Below are 22,004 nucleotides of genomic sequence, written 5' to 3'. Positions count from 1 at the left end.
CTCCTGGCTCATCGCCTCCCCAGTCGAGGGATCCTCTTGAGGACCAGTATCCTTCCTTCCACCTTTGGAGGAAGGCTCCCCTTGTGTGGAGAGCTCACCACCAGTGGTTGGAACCTTCTTCCCCACAAGAATTTGAAGGACACTTAAGACTCTTCCAAAGTCCTCCACGAGGACTTCAGACCCACAGGATCTGTCAGTCACTCTAGGGATGTCCACGACCCACCCTGAGATGAGCTCTCAGGGGTGGATGAAGGCGACTTTGCTACCAGTCCACCTCAGAGAGGGAGAAAGAGTCAGAGCATGCATTCTGGCAAGTTCTGACTCTTATTAGGGTTCTCAGTGGGTTAGCCAACCCAGGGGTACTCTCCCGGGAAGGTAAAGACACAGTATTAGACCGTGTCTTTGGCACTCAAAAGCCCTCAAAGTCCAGTGCAGCCTTGCCCTGGTCTCAGGGGCTGAAGAGTGCTTGGGCTAAGATCGCCCAACAGCTCTCAGACTTTGCCTCCTCTCATTGTTCTAGCTCCTTTGCCAAGCTCCTCCCACCTCCTTGCGTCCAATACAAGGTCATGGACGAGCCTCGACCAGCTCTTCCACTCCACCACTCTCTGGAAGAGCTGACCAAGGGAGTCTCTTTAGAAAGACTTTCCAACCGTCAGATTGTGTTCTCGGCGACGGAGATCCTCAATCAGGAAAAGGTCACGAAGTATGCCATGTAGGCTACTTCATGGCTTGATCTTTGGTTGGGGACCTTGGGAAACACGGTATGGACTGAGGATTTTTCCAAGGAAAGTGCCAGGAAGGGTATGGAAACCTTCCTCCTCTCGGTTACTCGCACCATTGAGTTCCTAGCCCACCAAGTCTTGAACTTTTGGGCAAACACCATCCTGAAACATCTAGATGCAGTATCTGAGAGGTTCTTTCTGCAAGTCCCTAACACCGAGATCACTTGGCTCAGGAACTCCTCTCTTGAGGGGTCCTCATTATTTGAGCCAAAGGACATGGAACAGACTGCAGAGAGAAAATCCCACCAGAACTCTCTCCTCCTTAGGGCCTTAACATCTCGGCCCTACAAACCACCAGCTCCTCAGCAACCAAACCCAGCCAAGACCTTGATGAGCAAGACGACAGTGAAGAAGACGGTGTCTAAGAAGCCCTTTCCGACCAAGGACAGGAAAGGCATAAGGTCCTCCAGGGGAGAAAAATATCCTAGAGGGAGAGGCTGCTGCTGCAAACAGTAGGATAGTTGCTGGAACAGGTGGAAGCAACTCGGGGCCGATCCCTGGACAGTCTCCGTGATTTGTTCAGGGTATCACGTCCCGTTCACGTCATCTCTCCCTCCCCTGATCAGGAATCCAGTTTCGATAGACTCCTTTGCGATGGGATCAGCAAAGGGCTAGCCCTTTGGGCAGAAGTCCAGGCCATGTTGGAGCAGGTCGCTCTCCAGGAGGTCCTCGATGCCTCCCCACGGTTCTTCAGTGAAAAAGGTGTCTGGATGGTGGAGATCAGTCATCGACCTCTCAGCTCTGAACAAGTTTGTCAACATGGAAACAGCAGACATGGTCAGACAAGCGGTAAGACCACAGAACTTCTGTGCACACTGGACCTAAAAGACATACTTCCAGATCCCAATCCATGCGTCACCAAGGAAGTACTTAAGATTCAGCTCAGACAACAGGATCGACATCCGTCTCCTCCATTATCTGGACGAATGGCTGATCCTAGCAGACTCTGTGTCAACCCTTCTTCAACACCGAGACAAACTTTTGAGGCTTTGTCAAGATCTGGGGATCATGGTAAACCTTGAGAAGTCTTCCCTGCTTCTTACGCAAAGACTGGTATATCTAGGCATGATTATAGACACAATCTCCACAATGCCTTCCCATCAGACGACAGGATAACGAGGCTGAGAAAGGTTGTAAGACCCTTTCTCAGACGAGAAGAACTCCCAGCCCAGAAGTGGCTATGTTTCCTTCTGGCCATGACTGGTGAATTTACACTTGTGCACCATCCCCTTACTAGTTTCATGAGACTGCCCATCCTCCCATGCTGTTGATTTGTCATAGTGGGTAACTGTGGTCCTGAAGGTCCCTCTGGGAGTTGGATAGTGTTTTACAGTTGTCCTAGGGTGACTGTCTTCACTTTCCACTTAGCCTATATGTTTGGCAAGGCAGCACTGGTCTTGGGAACTTGTTTCCTGTGTCTACTTCTTGTTTACCCATTGGAACCCATTACCCCTGTTTTAATGCTGACAAGTAGACCCCCTTCTTAGGCTTCCTTCTTAGTTTTTGGTAGGCTATGGTTGGTTGTGAGGAGTTGTCCTCTGTGTCCTATCACTACAGACCTCTTTGAACACTTTCCTTATTCTAATATGGCAGTAAGTGTCCTACTGCCATACCAATTTCTGAGTCTCCCATCACCACCATTTTCCCTTCCCCTTGTACCTGTTAGTGTGTCTACCTGCTTTGGAACTTTGTTCCCATCCCTCTCTAGTCCCATGGTGGCTTAAGTACTCTTTGTTGCCACTTTTGGACAGATAGCTTATAGGCTATCTAACCTTGCCCTAGGTGGATGAGATTTTTTCCTTATCTGGATTAATTCTCTCCACCGCCTTAGAGACCACTCTTGGATGGTTTCTCTTCCCCTTCCCCTTCCTGGTTAGGCGATATCCTGACTGTACTGGGAACTACAGATCCTCTTGTCTTGTCATCTTACCCTATCATTTGAGTTTTTCCCTCACCTGCTAGGTGGGCTAGGCTTGCCTGCACAGTTTTCCCTATGGCATAATAAACAAAGTAAAGAGTTGGTACCACTTGGGCTTCTCCTCTGTCGCCTTAGCAGTTGCCTGTTCTTGACTACAGCCTCTCATCCTAAGCTACGTAACTTGCTGCGGAGTCTTGACTCCTTTGCCTGGTTTGTCTGTTGGTAGAAGTTTCGCCTTCTGTCCCTACTTCCGGTCTTGTCAGCTGGAGTTCTTCTAGCATTGGATGTGTGTTGTCTATGGGACATTCCCTCTGCCACCTTAGCTGCAGCCTTAGACTTGTCATCTGCTTCCTTCTTCTCCTCTTCCATATCTGAGGAACATTGTCCTCTGAAGTTGATTGATTGGATCCTGCCTGGTTGTCTGGATATCCCTTGAATTTCCAATTCTTGACGTCCTGGCTATCCTGTACAGCTCTCATTATCTTATGAGCGGAAACCCCCTCTTTTCATGAGTTAGTGATAATGACCGGGACTTGGCAGGTTTCCTTATTCGCTACCTTTCATTCCTGTACGTCTCCCCCTGATTGTGAACTCTTCTCTATGGGATTGTCCTCTCTCTTCTTGTCGACTTGACAATGCCTCTGCCACGTTGTGTCGACATGCCTGTGGTGTTGAAAGATCAGTTTATAACATGGTTGCTAGAAATAGCTACTGCCTTAAACCCAGCTACTGCCGCTTTGGGGGCAGTTGTTGCTGGCTTAGACAGTATGATAAGTGAATTTGCCATTTTAGGTTGTCTAATAGATCAACTTTGGAGATACTGGTGTTTCTCTGATGTGACCCTTTCATCCATATTCCTACCACACTGTCATTGCATAGTTTTTCATAAATCTCCAATGATTTCTGAGCTGTTTGGCATGAGTCTCCATTGTTTTGTAATCTTAACCATATTATAGCTGTTAGGAATATTTATGCTTAATTTAAGAATGAAAATTTTTTGATGATTTCTACTCATTGAAATTTTTCTTTCTTTACAGGTTGCTGATGAAATGGAGTGTTCAATGGTCACCTATACCAGGCGAGTCAAGTTGCACTGCCCACAAGACTTGCTGGAAACATGCAGACTGTCAGGTTTTCAAAGGGTCTCTTGCAATCTGGGAACCTACTAACTGTCAGGTTTGCAAGGACTTGCTACACACTGGCTTCCATGCCATTGATGTCTCCCTGAATATGCAAGCGCGGAGTTCGAAGACAATTTGTCACTGGGTTAGAGGCTTTCAGAAGAGCTCTCAGCAAGGTGCCCCTTATCTTCCTTCTATGGAACTTAAGGACCTCCTCTTTCCCAAAGTTTTGTTACCGCTGTTTTTGATCACCAGTTACCGAGGTTCAACTCCCACCGGTATCAGTAGATCATGCGGATGATGAAGTCCGGGATGCTCTGCAATTAATGAGTCTAGATGCCGACAACATGTTGACAACTTCTTCTGTGACATCAGAGAGGGAGAGGATCCTGCTGACCACGGAAGCCTCTGAGGAGTCATTGTATGTGAATCAGGTGAGTACAGTTCCCAGTACTTCTTCAGCTTGTTCCCCCATTCCCTGCAGCTCAGGCCCCAGCTTCTACTTCGACCCTTGTTCCTACAACGGATAAACCTTTGTTTCCAGGTCCAATGGAATTTATGGCGTCCATGAAAGCTTTCATGGAAAACCTAAACGCCAAACATGAACGTACTCAAGCGTCCCTAGTGGTGAAAATAGAAGCTTTACAAGAGGCACCTACTTCTAAGGCTCCCCCAGCTTTGAGCCTACGTTGATGCACAGTTAAGAACCCTTGGTGTGATGCTGAGCATATGGCCTTAAGTGAGGGGTACCTGCACATTGGAGAGGGTTTGGCTTCTAAGTCAGTCTTGGACTTGGAATTCTTCCCATTGATTGATAGTTATCCTTACTACTACGTAAGGCTTAATTCAGAAACATCCATTAAGGATGATGTGATCCCTAAGAAAACGATCATCCTGGACCACAGCAAGGCTCAAACTCTTTTAGTTAAAGAGCTAAAGATGGCTGAATTCCCTAATACCCAACTTTCTGCTTTCAGCAGGAAGCAGGCCACCTTTATAGCTTCCCTTCGCCTCTAAAAGCTTAGAGACTGTAAAGAAAGCAGTAGTGGAGAGTAGACCATTGCCAGTGCTAGAGGAGTGCAAACCTGTCTCCCTAGCCCTTCCTTAAGATTCGTACAGTTGGGAAGATGTCCAACATACTTTTACTGTTGGAAAACTAGGTAAAGACATCGTAGGCAATTAGTTTAATGAGAAACTGCCTAGAATTCCCAAATCCCTATGAAGGGAAGAATTGGAAGGTAAAGAGAGGCTATCTGCCTCTTTATCCTTCCAATCTAATCTAGAGATGCTAATTGGAAACTATTCCAAATCTGATCTCTTCCCAGTCTTGGCAAGGACTCACTTGGCCATGTTGCATAGAGATCTCCATGCTTTCTTCCTAGCCAGAAGAGCATGTAGAAAATACGTCCTAGACGCTGTGACAATCAGGCATGAACCTAGAAAACTGATCGACTCCAACATCTGGGGGAAAGACCTCTTTCCCAAGAAATTGGTTAAGGAAGTCATGGACAAATTGGCTCAGGAAAATAAGAGATTTATAGAAAATTAGGACCTCAACCCAAGGGCAAGAAGCCTAGAAAACACTTTAAGGGAAGGAAATACTTTCCTGTCACGACAGCCTCAGTTGCTGCTATTCCTCAGACTATGTGCACTGTTCCCCAGCAGTGGGTATCACAGTCTCCAGCATTCAACCCTGTGTATGAGAGAGCTACCACTACATTTCACCCTGTCAGAGCTCAAAAGAAGAGCCCAGTGGCAGGGGAAGGTCAGGAAAGGGCGGTCAGTCTAAAGGCAGAGGAATTAGAGGTGAGGTGGTTAAAGAAGCAGGTCCTTCACAACAACAATGAAGAGCTACGGGTAGGGGGACGACTTTTCCTTTTCAGGGATCAATGGTAGTTCAATTCCTGGGCTCACAGCATTGTCTCAAAAGGACTAGGCTGGAAATGGAGACAGAAACCACCCCAGTTCCAGAGGTTCTTTCAACCCACAACCCCATTCTTGGAGGACTGTGAGCAAGATCTTCTTCTGTCTATTATTTTCAGTGTTCATTTAAAGGTTTAAAGGCCGGTCATGAATGGCAGAGGCAAGGAGCAGTGACATTGCCCTAGCAAGCAGGACAATGCCGAAGAGACTAACCATATATACATACTATATGATCAGCGCCCAAGCCCCCTCTCTACTCAAGCTAGGACCAAGGAGGGACAGGGAATGGCTGTTGATGAGTCAGCAGATAGACCTATAGGCTCCCCCAACCCCTCCATCCTTAGCCCACAAGGATGGTGAGATTGCAGCGACCAAAGGAACTAATGAGTTTGAGCGAGATTTGAACCCCATTCTGGCATTCACCAATCAGGGACGTTACCACGTCGTCCACTACTATTGTGGTTAACATTTCATTTATTAATTTTGCCATTTGAATAAGCCATTGTTGAGTTACTCTGCTTTTTCTCTTTTCTATAATAAAGAAATTAAAATCTATTGCAGACATTGGTATCTTTAAGCCCTTTATTTGAAGATTATGCATTAAACAAACCAATAATTTAGTGCGGTTACTTGTACCCGAGATATTGAAGAGAGTAACCTACTCTAGGTATAAGTAAGTTGGTTTAAGCGAGTGTACGTTTCTTTAACTTAGTGCTTTGTAGGTGAAGATCCCCATTTAACTTTACTTTAATACATCTCAGCTCCTATCCACTACCTTTATCTATGTTAACACAGACAAGTAGGTTGGCCAAGGCACTAGTCACCCATTGAGATGCTACTGCTAGGGAGTTATTGGGTCCTTTGACTTGCCAGACAGTACTACAGTGGATCCCTCTTTCTGGTTACGAATCATTTCATCTGTACTGGTACATACACAGGATAGTCTGGCCTATTCTTTTTACATTCTCCTCTATCTTCATACACTTGACAACACTGAAATTACGTAACAATTCTTCCTCTCTCAAGAGGTTAACTACTGCACTGTAATTGTTCAGTGGCTATTTTCCTCTTGGTAATGGTAGAAGAGACTCTCTAGCTATGGTAAGCTCCTCTTGTAGGAGAAGGACATTCCCAAATCAAACCATTGTTCTCTAGTCTTGGGTAATGCCATGGTCTGCCACTGTCTTGGGTTAGAGAGCTCTTGCTTGAGGGTACACTGAGGTATACTATTCTATCTTGTTTCTCCTCCTCTTGTTATTTTGTAGTTTTTATCCTCTTGTTATTTTCAAGTTTTTATAGTTTATATATATGTAAGATTTATTTTAATGTTATTACTCTTTAACTGTTGTTTTTTTTCATATTTCCTTTCCTCACTGGGCTATTTTCCCTGTTGGAACCCTTGGTCTTATAGCATCCTGCTTTCCAACTATGGTTGTAGCTTAGCAAGTATTAATAATAATAATAATAATAATAATAATAATAATAATAATAAATGTAAATGCCTTTCCAGCATCTCACTGGGGTCATTAGGACCTTATTGTTATGACACCAAGATTTTATGCTCTGCATTCTTTGTAGCAAGGGCCTTTGTGCACAAGGTGTGAAGGAACCATAGCTCTGCACCTCTTAAAACGGTTTGTGTAACCTGGGATAAGTTTCCAGCTTGTTGGAATGGGCCTTCCTCTCATCTAAGGAGGAGTCTCAAATATAAAGGACGAAGGTTTGTATTTATACCGAAACAAATGGTGAATTTGGGGATAATTCACATTTTTCCTAACTATACAAACCTGAGGCCTTTACTCATACTTTTCTGCCATCACCAACCCCGTAGAAAGTCCCACCCATGATCAAAGTGACTACTCAATGAGCAAGCAGAGGGGCTGGACTTCCCTGCTCCCGACCAGTAATTACTTGCCACCCGTTTAAACCTGATTACAAAAATTTTAACTGCTGTGTTCTTCAGCCTCGCTGTTATCTCTGATATGTAAAGGTCTCACGTTTGTATTATTATTATTATTATTGTTATAATTATTATTATCAGCTAAGCCACAGTTCCAGTTGGAAAAGCAAGATGCTATAAGCCCAAGGGTTCCAACAGGGAAAAATAGCCCAGTGAGAAAAGGAAATAAGGAAATAAATAAACGATATGTGAAATAATTAACAATTATAAATAAAATTTTTCAATATTAAACTTAGTCGGTGATCATATAGCTGTCAGCTCTGCTGCCCGACAGAAAAACCTAAGGACGAAATACGCCAGCGATCGCTATACAGGTGGGGGTTACATCAACAGCGCCATCTGTCGAGTAGGTACTCAAGTACTCCATGTCAACACAGAACCAATTTTCTCTCTGTCGTGCCACCGGCAAAACCTACTAAATACGCTGTTGTTTTCTGGATTGATTTTCACGTTATTTGGTGAAGTATTCATTTCTGGTTATTAGCTATCGCTGTGCAGAAGTATTAGCTATCGCTGTGCAGAAGTTATCTTCAATACTTCCTTGCATTCTTTTATTGGATTTTGGATTATTTGTTGACGACTTGGATAGATTTTGAATTCCCCCCTTTGACTAATTCAAGATGTCTGACCCTTCTCAAGTCCCCAAGTACAGGAAGTGTAGCGCTAGGGACTGTTCAAGGCGTCTTCCGAAGGCCTCTATCGATCCGCACACCATTTGTTCCAATTGTAGGGGTAAAGCCTGTCAATTGGAAGATCGATGTGAGGAATGCGTTGGGCTTTCGGAATTCGATTTTCAAGAATTCCTGAAATATGCACGTAGGCTAGAGAAGGATAGGATCAGGAGGAGTTCGTCTCGCTCAATTGATTTTTCCTCTCCCCATGCCCCACAACCTATTCCTTCCCCTGTAGTGGTTGCACCCGACCCCCCTGCTAGCTCTCATCAACCTTCGATGGCAGATATGATGCGTGCCATCCAGGCTCTAGGTGAGAGAGTCGAGTCATTGGCGAATGACCGCAATCAACTCATGGCTGACGTCAGGGAGTTGAAAGGTAAAAGTGCAGTGGGAAGTGAAGTGAGTGTTAGTGCAGTGAAAAGTGTCAGTGTTACGCATGAGGGTGCGTCTGTTCGTGCCTATCGTCCTCCCAGTCCGGGACCTCTTGCAAGCTCCCAAGCCCAGGGGAGAAGCAATGTCGTACGACCAAAGGGTTCGACAGGCTTTAATCAGCGGACAGACGTTCCCTCCGTGGTTTCGGACGTATCTTGCCTAGATCGTCCCACCCACAAGAAGACGAGTGAGCCCGTTCATTCCTCGTCTGCGGAAGAGGTTTCAAGCCAGAAACGATGGACCAAGGTCTCACGGCCTCTTAAACGCAAGGTCCCTTCCGAGCAAGTCCAACGGCCCAGGTGTAGCCACTGGGTCAGTTCGGACTCGCTGCAGTCCTCCGACGACTGCACACCTCCTAAGAGAGGCAAAGTGGTACCACAACAGGCAGTGACACCGTCTGTTGCCGCACCAGCTGTTGTAGACCCTAAGTGGTCTTTGCTGCAGTCTATGCAGACTCAGTTAGCTGCTGTTATGCAGGAGTATCGTGCGGAGAAGGTTGACGCTGCACCCGTTAGCCTACAACCATCCACGGTTGTGCGCCCAGCAGACGTTGAGGCTGCCTGCTCCCACACTCCAGCTGTGAGAGCTCCTCCACCCATGCGCAGTCGACCCTGCCAGACGCATGTTGACGTTCACCGACGCACGGAACCCTCCGTTGACGTTCGTGTGCTACCACAACAACAGGAGGGTGGAGTTAAGCTGCCGTGTTTTGACGTGGTGCGTCAGCCTCCGCAACCCACGGTGGTCTCCGCTATCCGACCACAGTCGGGAGCAGACGCTTTGCGCCCCCACTCAGCTATGGTTGTTGCCAGTTCTCAGACTGACCAACAGTGGCATGACGTTGGGTCCAGTGCAGCCACGCATGCACCCGTGCTGCCGGACTCAGCCGTCCAGCTTTTACCTACTCCTTTGCCTCTTCCTCCTCAACATTCAGACGATGGACTCTCTGATGATGACGAAGCTGCACATCTTGACGACCAACACTCGGACATCGACGAACCCAAGACCACGCCTCCCTCCTTAGACTTTAGGAAAGTGCTTGCGCTGTTCAAGGATTTATATCCGGATCAGTTTGTGTCTGCAGCACCACGCTCGCCTCCCTCTGAGTTCGCTTTAGGCATGCAGTCAGCAGCTCCTGCCTTTACGAAGCTCGTACTCGCTCGCTCGTCCAAGAGAGCTTTAAGGGTACTAGGAGAGTGGTTGCAGTCCAAAAAGCAACTTGGGAAGACAACCTTCATGTTTCCCCCGGCCAAGCTTGCTTCCAGATCTAGCGTCTGGTATGCCACGGGAGAAGTTCTCGGCTTGGGAGTTCCTGCCTCTGCCCAGGGCGACTTCTCAAGTCTGGTAGACTCTCCCCGCAGGCTGGCTATGAGACGCTCCAAGATTTGCTGGACTCCTTCGGATATGGACCATCTTATGAAAGGAGTTTTCCGTGTATTCTAAGTCTTTAACTTCTTGGACTGTTGTTTGGGAGCGTTGAGCAGGAAGACCTCCCCTTCTGATAAGGAAACTTCCATGCTCATTATGTCCTGCATGGACAAAGCCATACGGGATGGTTCTAGTGAGCTTGCGGCTTCTTTCGTGTCCGGGGTCCTCAAGAAGCGAGATCACCTTTGCTCCTTCTTGTCAGCTGGAGTCACCCCATGTCAAAAGTCAGAACTTATGTTTGCTCCGCTCTCGAAGTGTCTCTTCCCTGAAGAGTTGATCAAGGAGATTGCCGCCTCCTTGATCCAGAAAGACACTCATGACCTGGTGGCGTCATCCGCACGCAAAGCCAACCCTTTGCCCTCCGTGCCTAGACCCAGGATGGACACTCCAGCGTCAAGGTTCATTCCGCCCTTTCGTGGCAGAGCCTCCAGCAGAGGAGGTGCTCATGCCGGAAGTCAACGTGGGAGCAAGAAGAAGGGTTCCAAGTCCTCTAGAGGCAGAGTCTGACTGCCACCTTCTTCAGACAGCAGTGGGAGCCAGGCTCAAGAACTACTGGCAGGCCTGGGAGAACAGGGGCGCAGACGCACAGTCTGTGAAGTTACTCAGAGAGGGGTACAGGATTCCATTCTTGCGCAAGCCCCCTCTAGCAACAACTCCCATCGACCTCTCTCCCAGGTACAGAGAGGAGGACAAGAGGCTAGCTTTACAGCAAGAGGTGTCTCTCTTACTTCAAAAGGGAGCGGTAGTCATAGTCTGGGACCATCAATCCCCGGGCTTCTACAACCGTCTCTTCTTAGTGGCGAAGAAGACAGGAGGGTGGAGACCGGTGCTAGACGTCAGTGCTCTGAATGTCTTTGTCACAAAGCAGACGTTCACCATGGAGACGACAAAGTCGGTTCTAGCATCGGTCAGGAAGGAAGACTGGATGGTCTCGTTAGACCTAAAGGACGCTTACTTTCACGTCCCCATCCACCCAGATTCCCAACCTTTTCTAAGGTTTGTTTTCGGGAAGGTTGTATACCAGTTCCAAGCCCTGTGCTTTGGCCTAAGCACGGCACCTCTAGTTTTTACCAAACTGATGAGGAATATTGCCAAATTCCTGCATTTAGCAAACATCAGAGCCTCCCTCTATTTGGACGACTGGCTTTTAAGAGCTGCGTCAAGTCGTCGCTGTCTGGAGAATCTAAAGTGGACTCTGGATCTGACCAAGGAATTGGGTCTCCTGGTCAATATGGAAAAGTCCCAACTCGTCCCATCCCAATCTATAGTATACCTAGGAATGGAGATTCAGAGTCAAGCTTTTCGGGCTTTTCCGTCGGCCCCCAGAATCAGTCAAGCCCAAGAATGCATCCAGTCCATGCTGAAGAAGGACCGATGTTCAGTCAGACAGTGGATGAGTCTGATAGGGACGCTTTCATCACTGGACCAGTTCATCGCGTTAGGGAGACTCCACCTCCGACCCCTTCAATTTCACCTAGCTGCTCACTGGAGAAAGGACAAGACGCTAGAAGCGGTCTCGGTTCCTATTTCCGAGAAGATGAAGTCTTCACTGACTTGGTGGAAGAACAACATTCTCCTCAGGGAGAGTCTGCCACTGGCTGTTCAGACCCCCGACCACCTTCTCTTCTCGGACGCATCGGACACGGGCTGGGGTGCGACATTGGACGGTTGGGAATGCTCGGGCACGTGGAATGCGGATCAAAGAACGTTGCACATCAACTGCAAGGAGCTACTGGCAGTTCATCTGGCCTTGAGAAGCTTCAAGTCCCTCCTTCTAGGCAAGGTGGTGGAGGTGAACTCCGACAACACCACAGCCTTGGCGTACGTCTCCAAGCAAGGAGGGACTCATTCGATGACGTTGTACGAGATCGCAAGGGACCTCCTCACCTGGTCAAGAGATCGAAACATATCCCTAGTCACGAGGTTCATTCAAGGCGACATGAATGTCATGGCAGACCGCCTCAGCCGGAAGGGTCAAATCATCCCAACAGAGTGGACCCTTCACAAGAATGTTTGCAACAGACTATGGGCCTTATGGGGTCAGCCTACCATAGATCTGTTCGCAACCTCGATGACCAAGAGGCTCCCAATTTATTGCTCACCGATTCCGGACCCAGCAGCAGTTCACATAGATGCCTTTCTTCTGGATTGGTCCCATCTAGACCTTTATGCGTTCCCCCCGTTCAAGATTGTCAACAGAGTACTGCAGAAGTTTGCCTCTCACGAAGGGACAAGGTTGACGTTGGTTGCTCCCCTCTGGCCCGCGAGAGAATGGTTCACCGAGGCACTGCACTGGCTAGTAGACGTTCCCAGAACACTTCCTCTAAGAGTGGACCTTCTGCGTCAGCCGCATGTAAAGAAGGTACACCCAAGCCTCCACGCTCTTCGTCTGACTGCCTTCAGACTATCGAAAGACTCTCGAGAGCTAGAGGCTTTTCGAAGGAGGCAGCCAGAGCGATTGCTAGAGCAAGGAGGACATCCACTCTCAAAGTCTACCAGTCGAAGTGGGAAGTCTTCCGAAGCTGGTGCAAGTCGAAATCAGTATCCTCAACCAGTACCTCTGTAACTCAGATAGCTGACTTCCTTTTATACCTAAGGAAGGAAAGATCCCTTTCAGCTCCCACGATCAAGGGTTACAGAAGCATGTTGGCAGCAGTGTTCCGTCACAGAGGCTTAGATCTTTCCAACAACAAAGATCTACAGGACCTCCTTAAGTCTTTTGAGACCTCGAAGGAGCGTCGGTTGGCCACACCAGGTTGGAACTTAGACGTGGTACTAAGGTTCCTTATGTCAGCAAGGTTCGAACCACTTCAATCAGCCTCTTTTAAAGATCTCACTTTGAAGACTCTTTTCCTCGTCTGCTTAGCAACAGCTAAAAGAGTCAGTGAGATGCACGCCTTCAGCAGGAACATTGGATTTACATCTGAAACGGCTACATGTTCCTTACAGTTTGGTTTTTTAGCCAAAAACGAACTTCCTTCTCGTCCTTGGCCCAAATCGTTCGATATTCCAAGCCTTTCTAATTTGGTTGGAAATGAACAAGAAAGAGTACTATGCCCTGTAAGAGCTCTCAAGTACTATTTGAGACGTACTAAACCATTACGTGGACAGTCAGAAGCTTTATGGTGCGCCATTAAGAAACCTTCTTTACCTATGTCGAAGAATGCAGTTTCTTATTATATCAGACTTTTGATTCGAGAAGCTCATTCCCATCTGAATGAGGAGGACCATGCTTTGCTGAAGGTAAGGACACATGAAGTTAGAGCTGTCGCGACTTCAGTGGCCTTCAAACAAAACAGATCTCTGCAGAGTGTAATGGATGCAACCTATTGGAGAAGCAAGTCAGTGTTCGCATCATTTTACCTTAAAGATGTCCAGTCTCTTTACGAGAACTGCTACACCCTGGGACCATTCGTAGCAGCGAGTGCAGTAGTGGGTGAGGGCTCAACCACTACATTCCCCTAATCCCATAACCTTTTTAATCTTTCTCTTGAAATGTTTTTATTGTTGTTTTTTGGGTTGTCCGGAAGGCTAAGAAGCCTTTCGCATCCTGGTTGATTTGGCGGGTGGTCAAATTCTTTCTTGAGAAGCGCCTAGATTAGAGGTTTTGATGAGGTCCTTTAGTATGGGTTGCAACCCTTCATACTTCAGCTCCTAGGAGTCGCTCAGCATCCTATGAGGATCGCGAGGCTCAGTAAGGAAGACGTACTTAAAAAGGCAGAGTAATTGTTCAAGTCGACTTCCTTACCAGGTACTTATTAATTTTATGTTTGTTATTTTGAATAACTGCTAAAATGAAATACGAAATACTTAGCTCTTAATGTTAACATATATGCTGGTCTCTACCCACCCCCCTGGGTGTGAATCAGCTATATGATCACCGGGTAAGTTTAATATTGAAAAATGTTATTTTCATTAGTAAAATAAATTTTTGAATATACTTACCCGGTGATCATAAATTAAAGGACCCACCCTTCCTCCCCAATAGAGACCCAGTGGACCGAGGAGAAAATTGGTTCTGTGTTGACATGGAGTACTTGAGTACCTACTCGACAGATGGCGCTGTTGATGTACACCCCCACCTGTATAGCGATCGCTGGCGTATTTCGTCCTTAGGTTTTTCTGTCGGGCAGCAGAGCTGACAGCTATATGATCACCGGGTAAGTATATTCAAAAATATATTTTACTAATGAAAATAACATATTTTAAAAACAGTAACATCAAAATAGACATTTCATATATAAACTATAAAAAGACTTATGGCAGCCTGTTCAACATAAAACATTTTTCTGCAAGTTTGAACTTTTGAAGTTCTTCCAATTCAACTATCCGATTAGGAAGATCATTTCACAACTTGGTCACAACTGGAATAAAACTTCTAGAATACTGTGCAGTATTGAGCCTCATGATGGAGAAGGCCTTACTATTAGAATTAACTGCATGCCTAGTACTGTATTATGAACAGGATGGAACTGCCCGGAAAGATCTGAATGTAAAGGATGATCAGATTTATAAAAAGTCTTATGCAACATGCATAATGAACTAGTTAAACGATGATGCCAGAGATTAATATCTACATCAGGAATAAGAAATTTAATAGACTGTAAGTTTTTGTTCTGGAAATTAAGATGAGAATCAGTAGCTGAAGACCAGCCAGGAGAACAATGCTCGAAAAATGTAGAATGAAAGAATTAAAACACTTCATAAGAATAGATTGATCACCGAAAATCTTTAAAGACTCAATGAGCCAATTTTTTGTGTGCAATTGAAGAAGACATAGACCTAATGTAGTTCTCAAAAGTAAATTGAGCCATACAGAGTTAAAGAAACATTATCAATGCTGAGATCTGTATGTTATGGAGTTACTGTTCTTGATTTACTTACAATCATGCTTTGAGTTTTGTTAAGATTCAACTTCATGCCCCATAATTTGCACCATGCACTAATTTTAGTTAGATCTCTATTAAGATATTCAGCAACCCCAGATCTACATTCAGGGGATGGAATTGATGCAAAGAGAGTAGCATCATCTGCATATGTGATCTATTACTTGAAAATTCAATAATGATACTAAGAAACGACCCACCCACTCCCACCTGTTTGAGTTTGAAAACAAGGGCCTCATGATTAACAGGTCAAAGGTAGCACTAAAATCAAGGCCAATCATACGAACTTCCTGACCACAATTAAGGAATTTCTGTACAGCATTAGAGATTGTAAGAAGGGCATCACCTGCTCCAAGGTCTTTATGAAAACCAAATTGCAAACTAGGGAACAAATGATTACCTTCAGAAAACCTATCAAGACGTTTTGCCAAAAGACATTCAAAAACTTTAGATATTATGGGAGTTATGGAAATTTAGTGGTAATCAGTAGGACTTGAGCTACCATAAACACATTTATATAATGGAATAACATTATCCATTCTCCAACAAGTGCTAAAGGCTCCTCTTCTTGCGAACTTGTGCAAAATAATAGAGAACTTTGGTGCTAAGAAATCTGCAGTCTTTATAAAAACAAAGGAAAAATACCATTTGTGTCTAACCCTCCATAAGATTCAAGGTTCATCAAGTTTCTCATTACTCTGTTTACGATCAAACACATTAGTCAAAACGGGTGCCTTTTCCTTTGGACAGTGAGTTACAAAGCCATCTGGTTTAAGTAAAGGAGGAACTGTTGCATCTACACCAAAGAGTGCAGATTTAAGAGTAGTCCACCATTTATGTTCCTGGGTTTTACCAGAAAGGGTTTCTTTATGGTTAAATTATATTCCTTTTCAGTAGAAGCATAAACTCTGAGCAAAAGCTCTAAGCTGAGTATAGCTATTCCAAGTCAAACCCGATATGTTACCCTTTCAAAAATGATAGGCCTCCTGCTTCTCCAAATAAACATGTCTACAATCATCATTGAACCAGGGTTTGTCCTTCACTCGGTATCTTTGCACATGAGAAGGGATACGCCCATCATTTATGTTAACTAGATTCTCATTCAAAAGGACAACAGGATCAACACTACTATACCAATTCAAGCCCAAAAGATCACTCAAAATCTAATTCCAGTCGCCTTGAGATTTCATATAAATCTTACATGAGTATGATACATCAGGGACAGGCTGCTCAGTCTTCACTACTAATGAAATCAGGGCATGATCAGATGTCCCAACTGGAGAACCAACCTTACTTATTGTAATGCCAGGGGAGTCGGTGTATGCGAGGTCCAAGCAGTTACCAGACCTGGGAGTAGCTTCACTTATGATTTGCTCATAGCCTGATTCAGAGGCAAAGTCTAAAGCTCTTAAGCCATGCCGATCGGTAGGAGAAACAGAATTTAACCACTTCCTATGGTGAGCATTGAAATCACTAACAAAAACAAAAGAGGCCTTTCTATCATCTTTTTGTAAATTAGCCATAATGGTAAGAAGACAATTGAAGATAGAATCATCCATGTCTGCATTCTGGTAGATCAAACACAAATAGAAGTTGTAATGCTTGTCACAAACTTTTATTATTTGAATCTCATGACATCCACATTCATTTTAGGACTTATGAGAAGCAGAGTACTCAGTCCTACTATACATCGCCATTCCCCTAGCCCTAGTAATGGCTTCCTGTTTTAAAATTATTGGCTTCTTAAAACCAGTTATAAAGAGTTCAGATGAATGCCTCATATTAGAAACCAAAGTTTCTGAGCACAAAAGAATATGTTACCGTCTGGATGCAACTGTAAGGTCTTGAATACTGTATTTGTATGAAGGCCACCAATATTGCAATACAGTAGATGACATTGGCGAAATCTAGCTTGTACTGGCCTTGGATATTGCTCATTGTCTCCAGACAGCATAAGAATTAATGTTAATAAAAAAGATACATCATACTTAACCACTAAATTAACAAGAATGATAACAAAAGCAATCTGTTTTAAGGAAATATAAATAGTGATTGATCAAACCTATAGACTATAGAAAAAAAGTCAGAAAAACTGGTCGACGTGGCGGAGCCGATACACCATGCAAGGCTAAATACCCTCCAGGATAGCCACTTCAACTGATGGGAGGACAGTAAGGATGGTTTTGAAAAGAAAAAGAAACAGATAAGGAAAAGACAATATCTTGATAAACCTCCAGGCATCCATGACCCTTCTATTAATCCTACCCAACACACCTTTAAAAAAAAAAAGAAAGAAAAAGAAATAAGATAGATTAGTGTGCTCGAGTGTACCCTCAAGCAAGAGATCTGTAACTAAAGACAGTGGAAGACCATGGTACAGAGGCTATGGAACTACCCAAGACTAGAGAACAATGGTTTGACTTTGGAGTGTCCTTCTCCTAGAAGAGCTGCTTACCATAGCTGAAGAGTCTTCTACCATTACAAGAGGAAAGTAGCCATTGAACAATTACAGTACAGTAATTAGCCACTTGAGCGAAGAAGAATTGTTCTAATCTTGGTATTGCCAGGTGTATGAGGAAAGACGAGAATGTGGAAAGAATAGGTCAGACTATTCGGTGTATGTCTAGGCAAAGAAAAATGACCCGTAACCAGAACGAGGGATCCAATGTATTACTATCTGACCAGTCAAAGGATGCAATAACTCTCTAGCTGTAGTATCTCAATGGGTGGCTGGTGCCCTGGCCATCCTACTATCGTTAGTTAGGAAAAAATATGAATGATCTCAAATTCTGTAATATTACTAACCAACCTGTAACCCTAGCTGGAAAAGAAAAATGCTACAAGCCCAAGGGCCCCAACAGGGAAAGCAGCCCAGTGTAGATAAAAAGGATTTAAGTAAGGAATGCATTATGAAATGGAAGTAAAAAGAATGGACCTCTATGTACTTTTTAATAAGACAAATAACTGTTAAACAGATAAACATTTTCACAAAGTGAATTTTCTGAAGTTTCATTGGTTCTACTATCTGATAAAGAAGATCATTATATAATTTGGTTACAGCCAGAATTAAGCTACTAAAATACTATGCTGCATTGAGCCTTATGAAAGAAAAGGCAAAAGTATTAGACTTAAAGTATACACAAAGAGCTAACACAATAAAAAGTAACAACGACAATGCCAGAGAGTAATAACTTTTTATCCATCAAATTAAGATGTGAGTCAGCTGCTGAAGACCATATAGGAGAACTTAATTCAAAACACCCCAGAATAAACGAATTAGAACATTTCCTTGGGTAAGGCAAATCTAAAAACTCTTGAAGGGCTCTCAATATACTATTTTTTTGTGAAATTGAAGAAGAGACAGACAGGATGTTTCTTAAAACAAAGTTTGCACTCAAGAATACCACCTAGGATTTTAAATGAGTTGCATGTAATTAAAGAAGCAATTTTAATGAAAAAATCTTTGTGTGGGGGTGTCCTTTATCTGCTTACGATCATACTTTGAGTTTTGTTAGGGCTCAACTTTAACCTCCATTATTTGCACCATGCACAAATTTTATATAGATCTCTTTTAAGAGACTTAGGAACCAAAGGTCTATATTTAGGAGATTGGATAGATGTAAAGAGAGTAGCATCATCTCCATAAGCAACAAGCTTGTTTTCAAGGCTAAACCATAAATAATCCATATACAATATGAAAATTAAAGAAATAAGAACAATGTAATAAAATTACAAAACACCCACAATGTGCAGAAAGAACATCTAGCTAACTTACATAATTTCATTGACAATTTAGAAGCTAAATAATCAGGGCACTTCTAAAAGAAGGACAAAGTGCTATTTGAGTGTATATCTTACACATCTTGGGCAGGAAAACATTCTTATCATCACATGATCAAAAGGCTGGATTAGTCAGTACAGCTTTAGAACATTTAGGTTAAGAAATATATTCTTATTATTACATGATCAAAAGGCCGAAGAAGTCGGTTCAAGTTAAGAAGAATAGGAATGAGGCATAATGAATTTTGCATTATTCTGCCCGCTGTCAAAACATCAGTTAGTGACATCCATCTGGTTTGATTGGGAGAGTCACTGTTGATACAACGTGGATATTTCAGATTAGCTCACTGTTTATGTTGCTGAGCTGTATCTTAATTTATTTCTTCCTATACAGTAATTTAGCAGTGCATTCATTCTCGTCTGAAGCTCAAGCTCTCAATACCACAACTTTTGGTTTAGTTATTCCATATCATATCAGATCTATTTCTCTAAGTAAGCATGTAAACAATCATATTGAACCAGGCTTGGTTATAAATATGATTCCTCAACATGTGAAAAGGAATATGCTTATTAATTATGTTGACATGTTTCAAATTTTCTTTCATAAGTTTCTCTGAAAACTCACTTATTAATAGCCTACTGTCATTCTACAATACTTTATTTACACACAAATGCACCTTTACTCATTAGAAAAGCTAATCTGCTTAATGGATTTATCTCTGCTTGCTCATTAACTGATTTGTAAAAAGTCAAGTACCCCTGTTCACTGTCACTCATTCATCAGTGGCAAAAATGACAGAATAAGTGAAAACAGGAGAGCAGGAGGCAAAGTAAGGATTTTAAAAACAATTGATGAAAATTACTACAGCCATAGTTTAGCTTCTTAAGCCAAGTTCCCTTTCCATAATTCTGATAATTCTCAAAGTCAGGCTTTTCTTTTTTTGTTACATACCTATGTGTAAAGCTAATCTTAATAGATCATCACTAACATATGCGTGTTTACCTGTGAAAATATTTTTCTGTAGAAAAAATGCATAATTGTTATAAATCTTAGTACAGAAATAATATTTTAGCAGTATACAAAGTTATTTCTCTTATTAAAGCATTTGAAGATTACTCATGAGTGGAAGAGGCAAGGGTAGACTATTTTGCAGTACCACAGTGTCCTAGAAACCAATCATATAAACATATGAACAGTGCTTAAGTTGTTATGACTGGGATGAAGTAGGTAATAACTGCTGTTGCCTCAGCATCTGGATTCCCTAAAAAAAGTTCCCATTGATAGCTCACAAAAATGGTAAAAGTTATGTTTTATGGTAGAATCTATCATGCAATGAGCAAACCTTAAACTATGGATGCGCAAATTTTATTTTGAGTCCCCAGTAATTCAAATTTCTTAAGTTTTTCTCTTGCAAAATTGTTAAAAGGTAAGAATGTTTTTCACAGTAATGTAAGGATTTTATTTTTGGCATCTTTGGGTTGTTTAATGATATTTCACTTAATAAAAAATTTAAATTTTTCTTTTACAAATTATTGTACAGTTTAGTATTTATAAGAACATTATAAACTATAGTTAGTGTCCTATCAGTTTTAGGAAATCAGTGAACTTTGCAAAAGTTTTTCTAAGACAAAAAGCTCACACGTGTGAGAGTTCTCTATATCCCCTCACTTTGAGGTATAAATGTATGATTATTCACTGAATGACCCCAAAATTTTTAGTAAGTATGCCTAGGAAAGAGTCTTCTTTACACATGGTTGGGATTTCTTTCCTTAAAAGTATTAACTATTTTCCAAACCAATTTTTTGGGGGGCCTGGTGGCCTCTATTCCATGAATGGGTCTACGTGTAAGTTTCAAATTTTCTGTACTACAGTATGTGTCATTAAAATCTTAATTTGTTAAATTAGACTTTTACCTCTGCATCAAGGTGAGTCATTTATAATCTTCGAGTGAGGCCTTTGAAACTACCAATGCATGGTGAGAGGATTGACTCATCTGGCAACCTTCTTTGTTTCACTCATGAGCCTTTAAACCGATGACTAACTCTTATTTTAACTCACTTCATTGATATCTAGGCTGTGACCTTAGCCTAAACTTAAACCTTGTCAAACATCACTTAGCCTCTTACCTCCACAATCCCACCAATAACCAGTTATCCAAGACTGGACCAGAGGAGGTGCTCCAATCTACCTGTATACCATCGCCAAATCTTCTCTTTCCAACTGGATTCATCTTTCTCACAAGATTATAGTCCTCTGATACTACTCGCATGGGCTTTGGAACAAATCAAAATCTAGGACAGTGGTCGCATGGGAAATCATCAGTGCCTACGGTAACCATAGATCACCTGTCAACCTAAAGGTGAGTATTGGTGCTGAGTCCAAGACCTTACTGATGAATGTTAGCACATGGATGGCAACTCTTTCAGCTGCACGCACCAATACAAACATATCTAAGCTCAGTAGCTTTTCAGATCTCATATCTGTACCGTTTCTTCAATTTTGTATCCTCTGGCTTGCCAGCACTTTCACATAACAACCTAGCTTGTCAAATTATCAATCGCCATCTTACAGCTAAATCATTACTCCTCACAGTTGTAGAGTTGACCGAAACTTTACCCAATTTTATTCTCTCACTGTTGCCGGCCTCAACAAGCAGTAATCTATGATAGCTTCTCTCAGTACTGTTTGGCTTGCCATCTCCCAATCCAGCTCATCCCCTTATCAATCATCCTTACATTGTTTGATCATTCTTGCTGGTGCCCATTTCTCACTGCGGTAAAGCCATCTCATACTTATCAGATCACACCACATTTTCTTCTCTCTGTCTCGTGCCTCCTTCAACCAACACTGGTGTTGGACATTTTCTCTTGCAACTGCCTCAACTTTTTTCTTTTCTTTTCCTACACCTTTCCTGAATCTAGTTTCTCTTGCTGCAAGTCCTCTTTCACCTTCGAGGTATAACTTCTCTCTCTGCTGTTTTGGCCACTACTAGCCATCTTTTGTACCCCACAAAATAGACAAGCACTATTTTGTTAGAGCGAAGGGCACATACGAGTTAATGGCTCGCTCATCATTCTCAGACAGTTTTTCTCGCCACTG

The 22,004-nt window shown here is 43.3% G+C and overlaps 1 protein-coding gene across 2 annotated transcripts in view; it reads left to right on the top strand.

Moving 5' to 3' along the window:
- The window catches only part of LOC137646040 (uncharacterized), a 70,045-nt gene that overhangs the window by 29,658 nt on the left and 18,383 nt on the right, over window positions 1-22,004 (top strand). The window contains exon 3 of one of the 2 annotated variants that reach the window (XM_068379182.1): window positions 21,056-21,177. The exons of the other annotated variant lie outside the window; for it this stretch is intronic. Within the exon in view, the coding sequence (XP_068235283.1) occupies window positions 21,056-21,162 (107 nt within the window). The 3' untranslated portion in view covers window positions 21,163-21,177. Of the gene's footprint in view, window positions 1-21,055; window positions 21,178-22,004 lie in introns of those variants that run through there. 2 annotated transcript variants of the gene reach the window in all.

This window comes from Palaemon carinicauda, chromosome 8 (assembly GCF_036898095.1).
Source record: "Palaemon carinicauda isolate YSFRI2023 chromosome 8, ASM3689809v2, whole genome shotgun sequence".
In the NCBI taxonomy this organism is placed as follows: Eukaryota; Metazoa; Arthropoda; class Malacostraca; order Decapoda; family Palaemonidae; genus Palaemon; species Palaemon carinicauda.
This window is presented reverse-complemented; position numbering and strand designations above follow the sequence as displayed.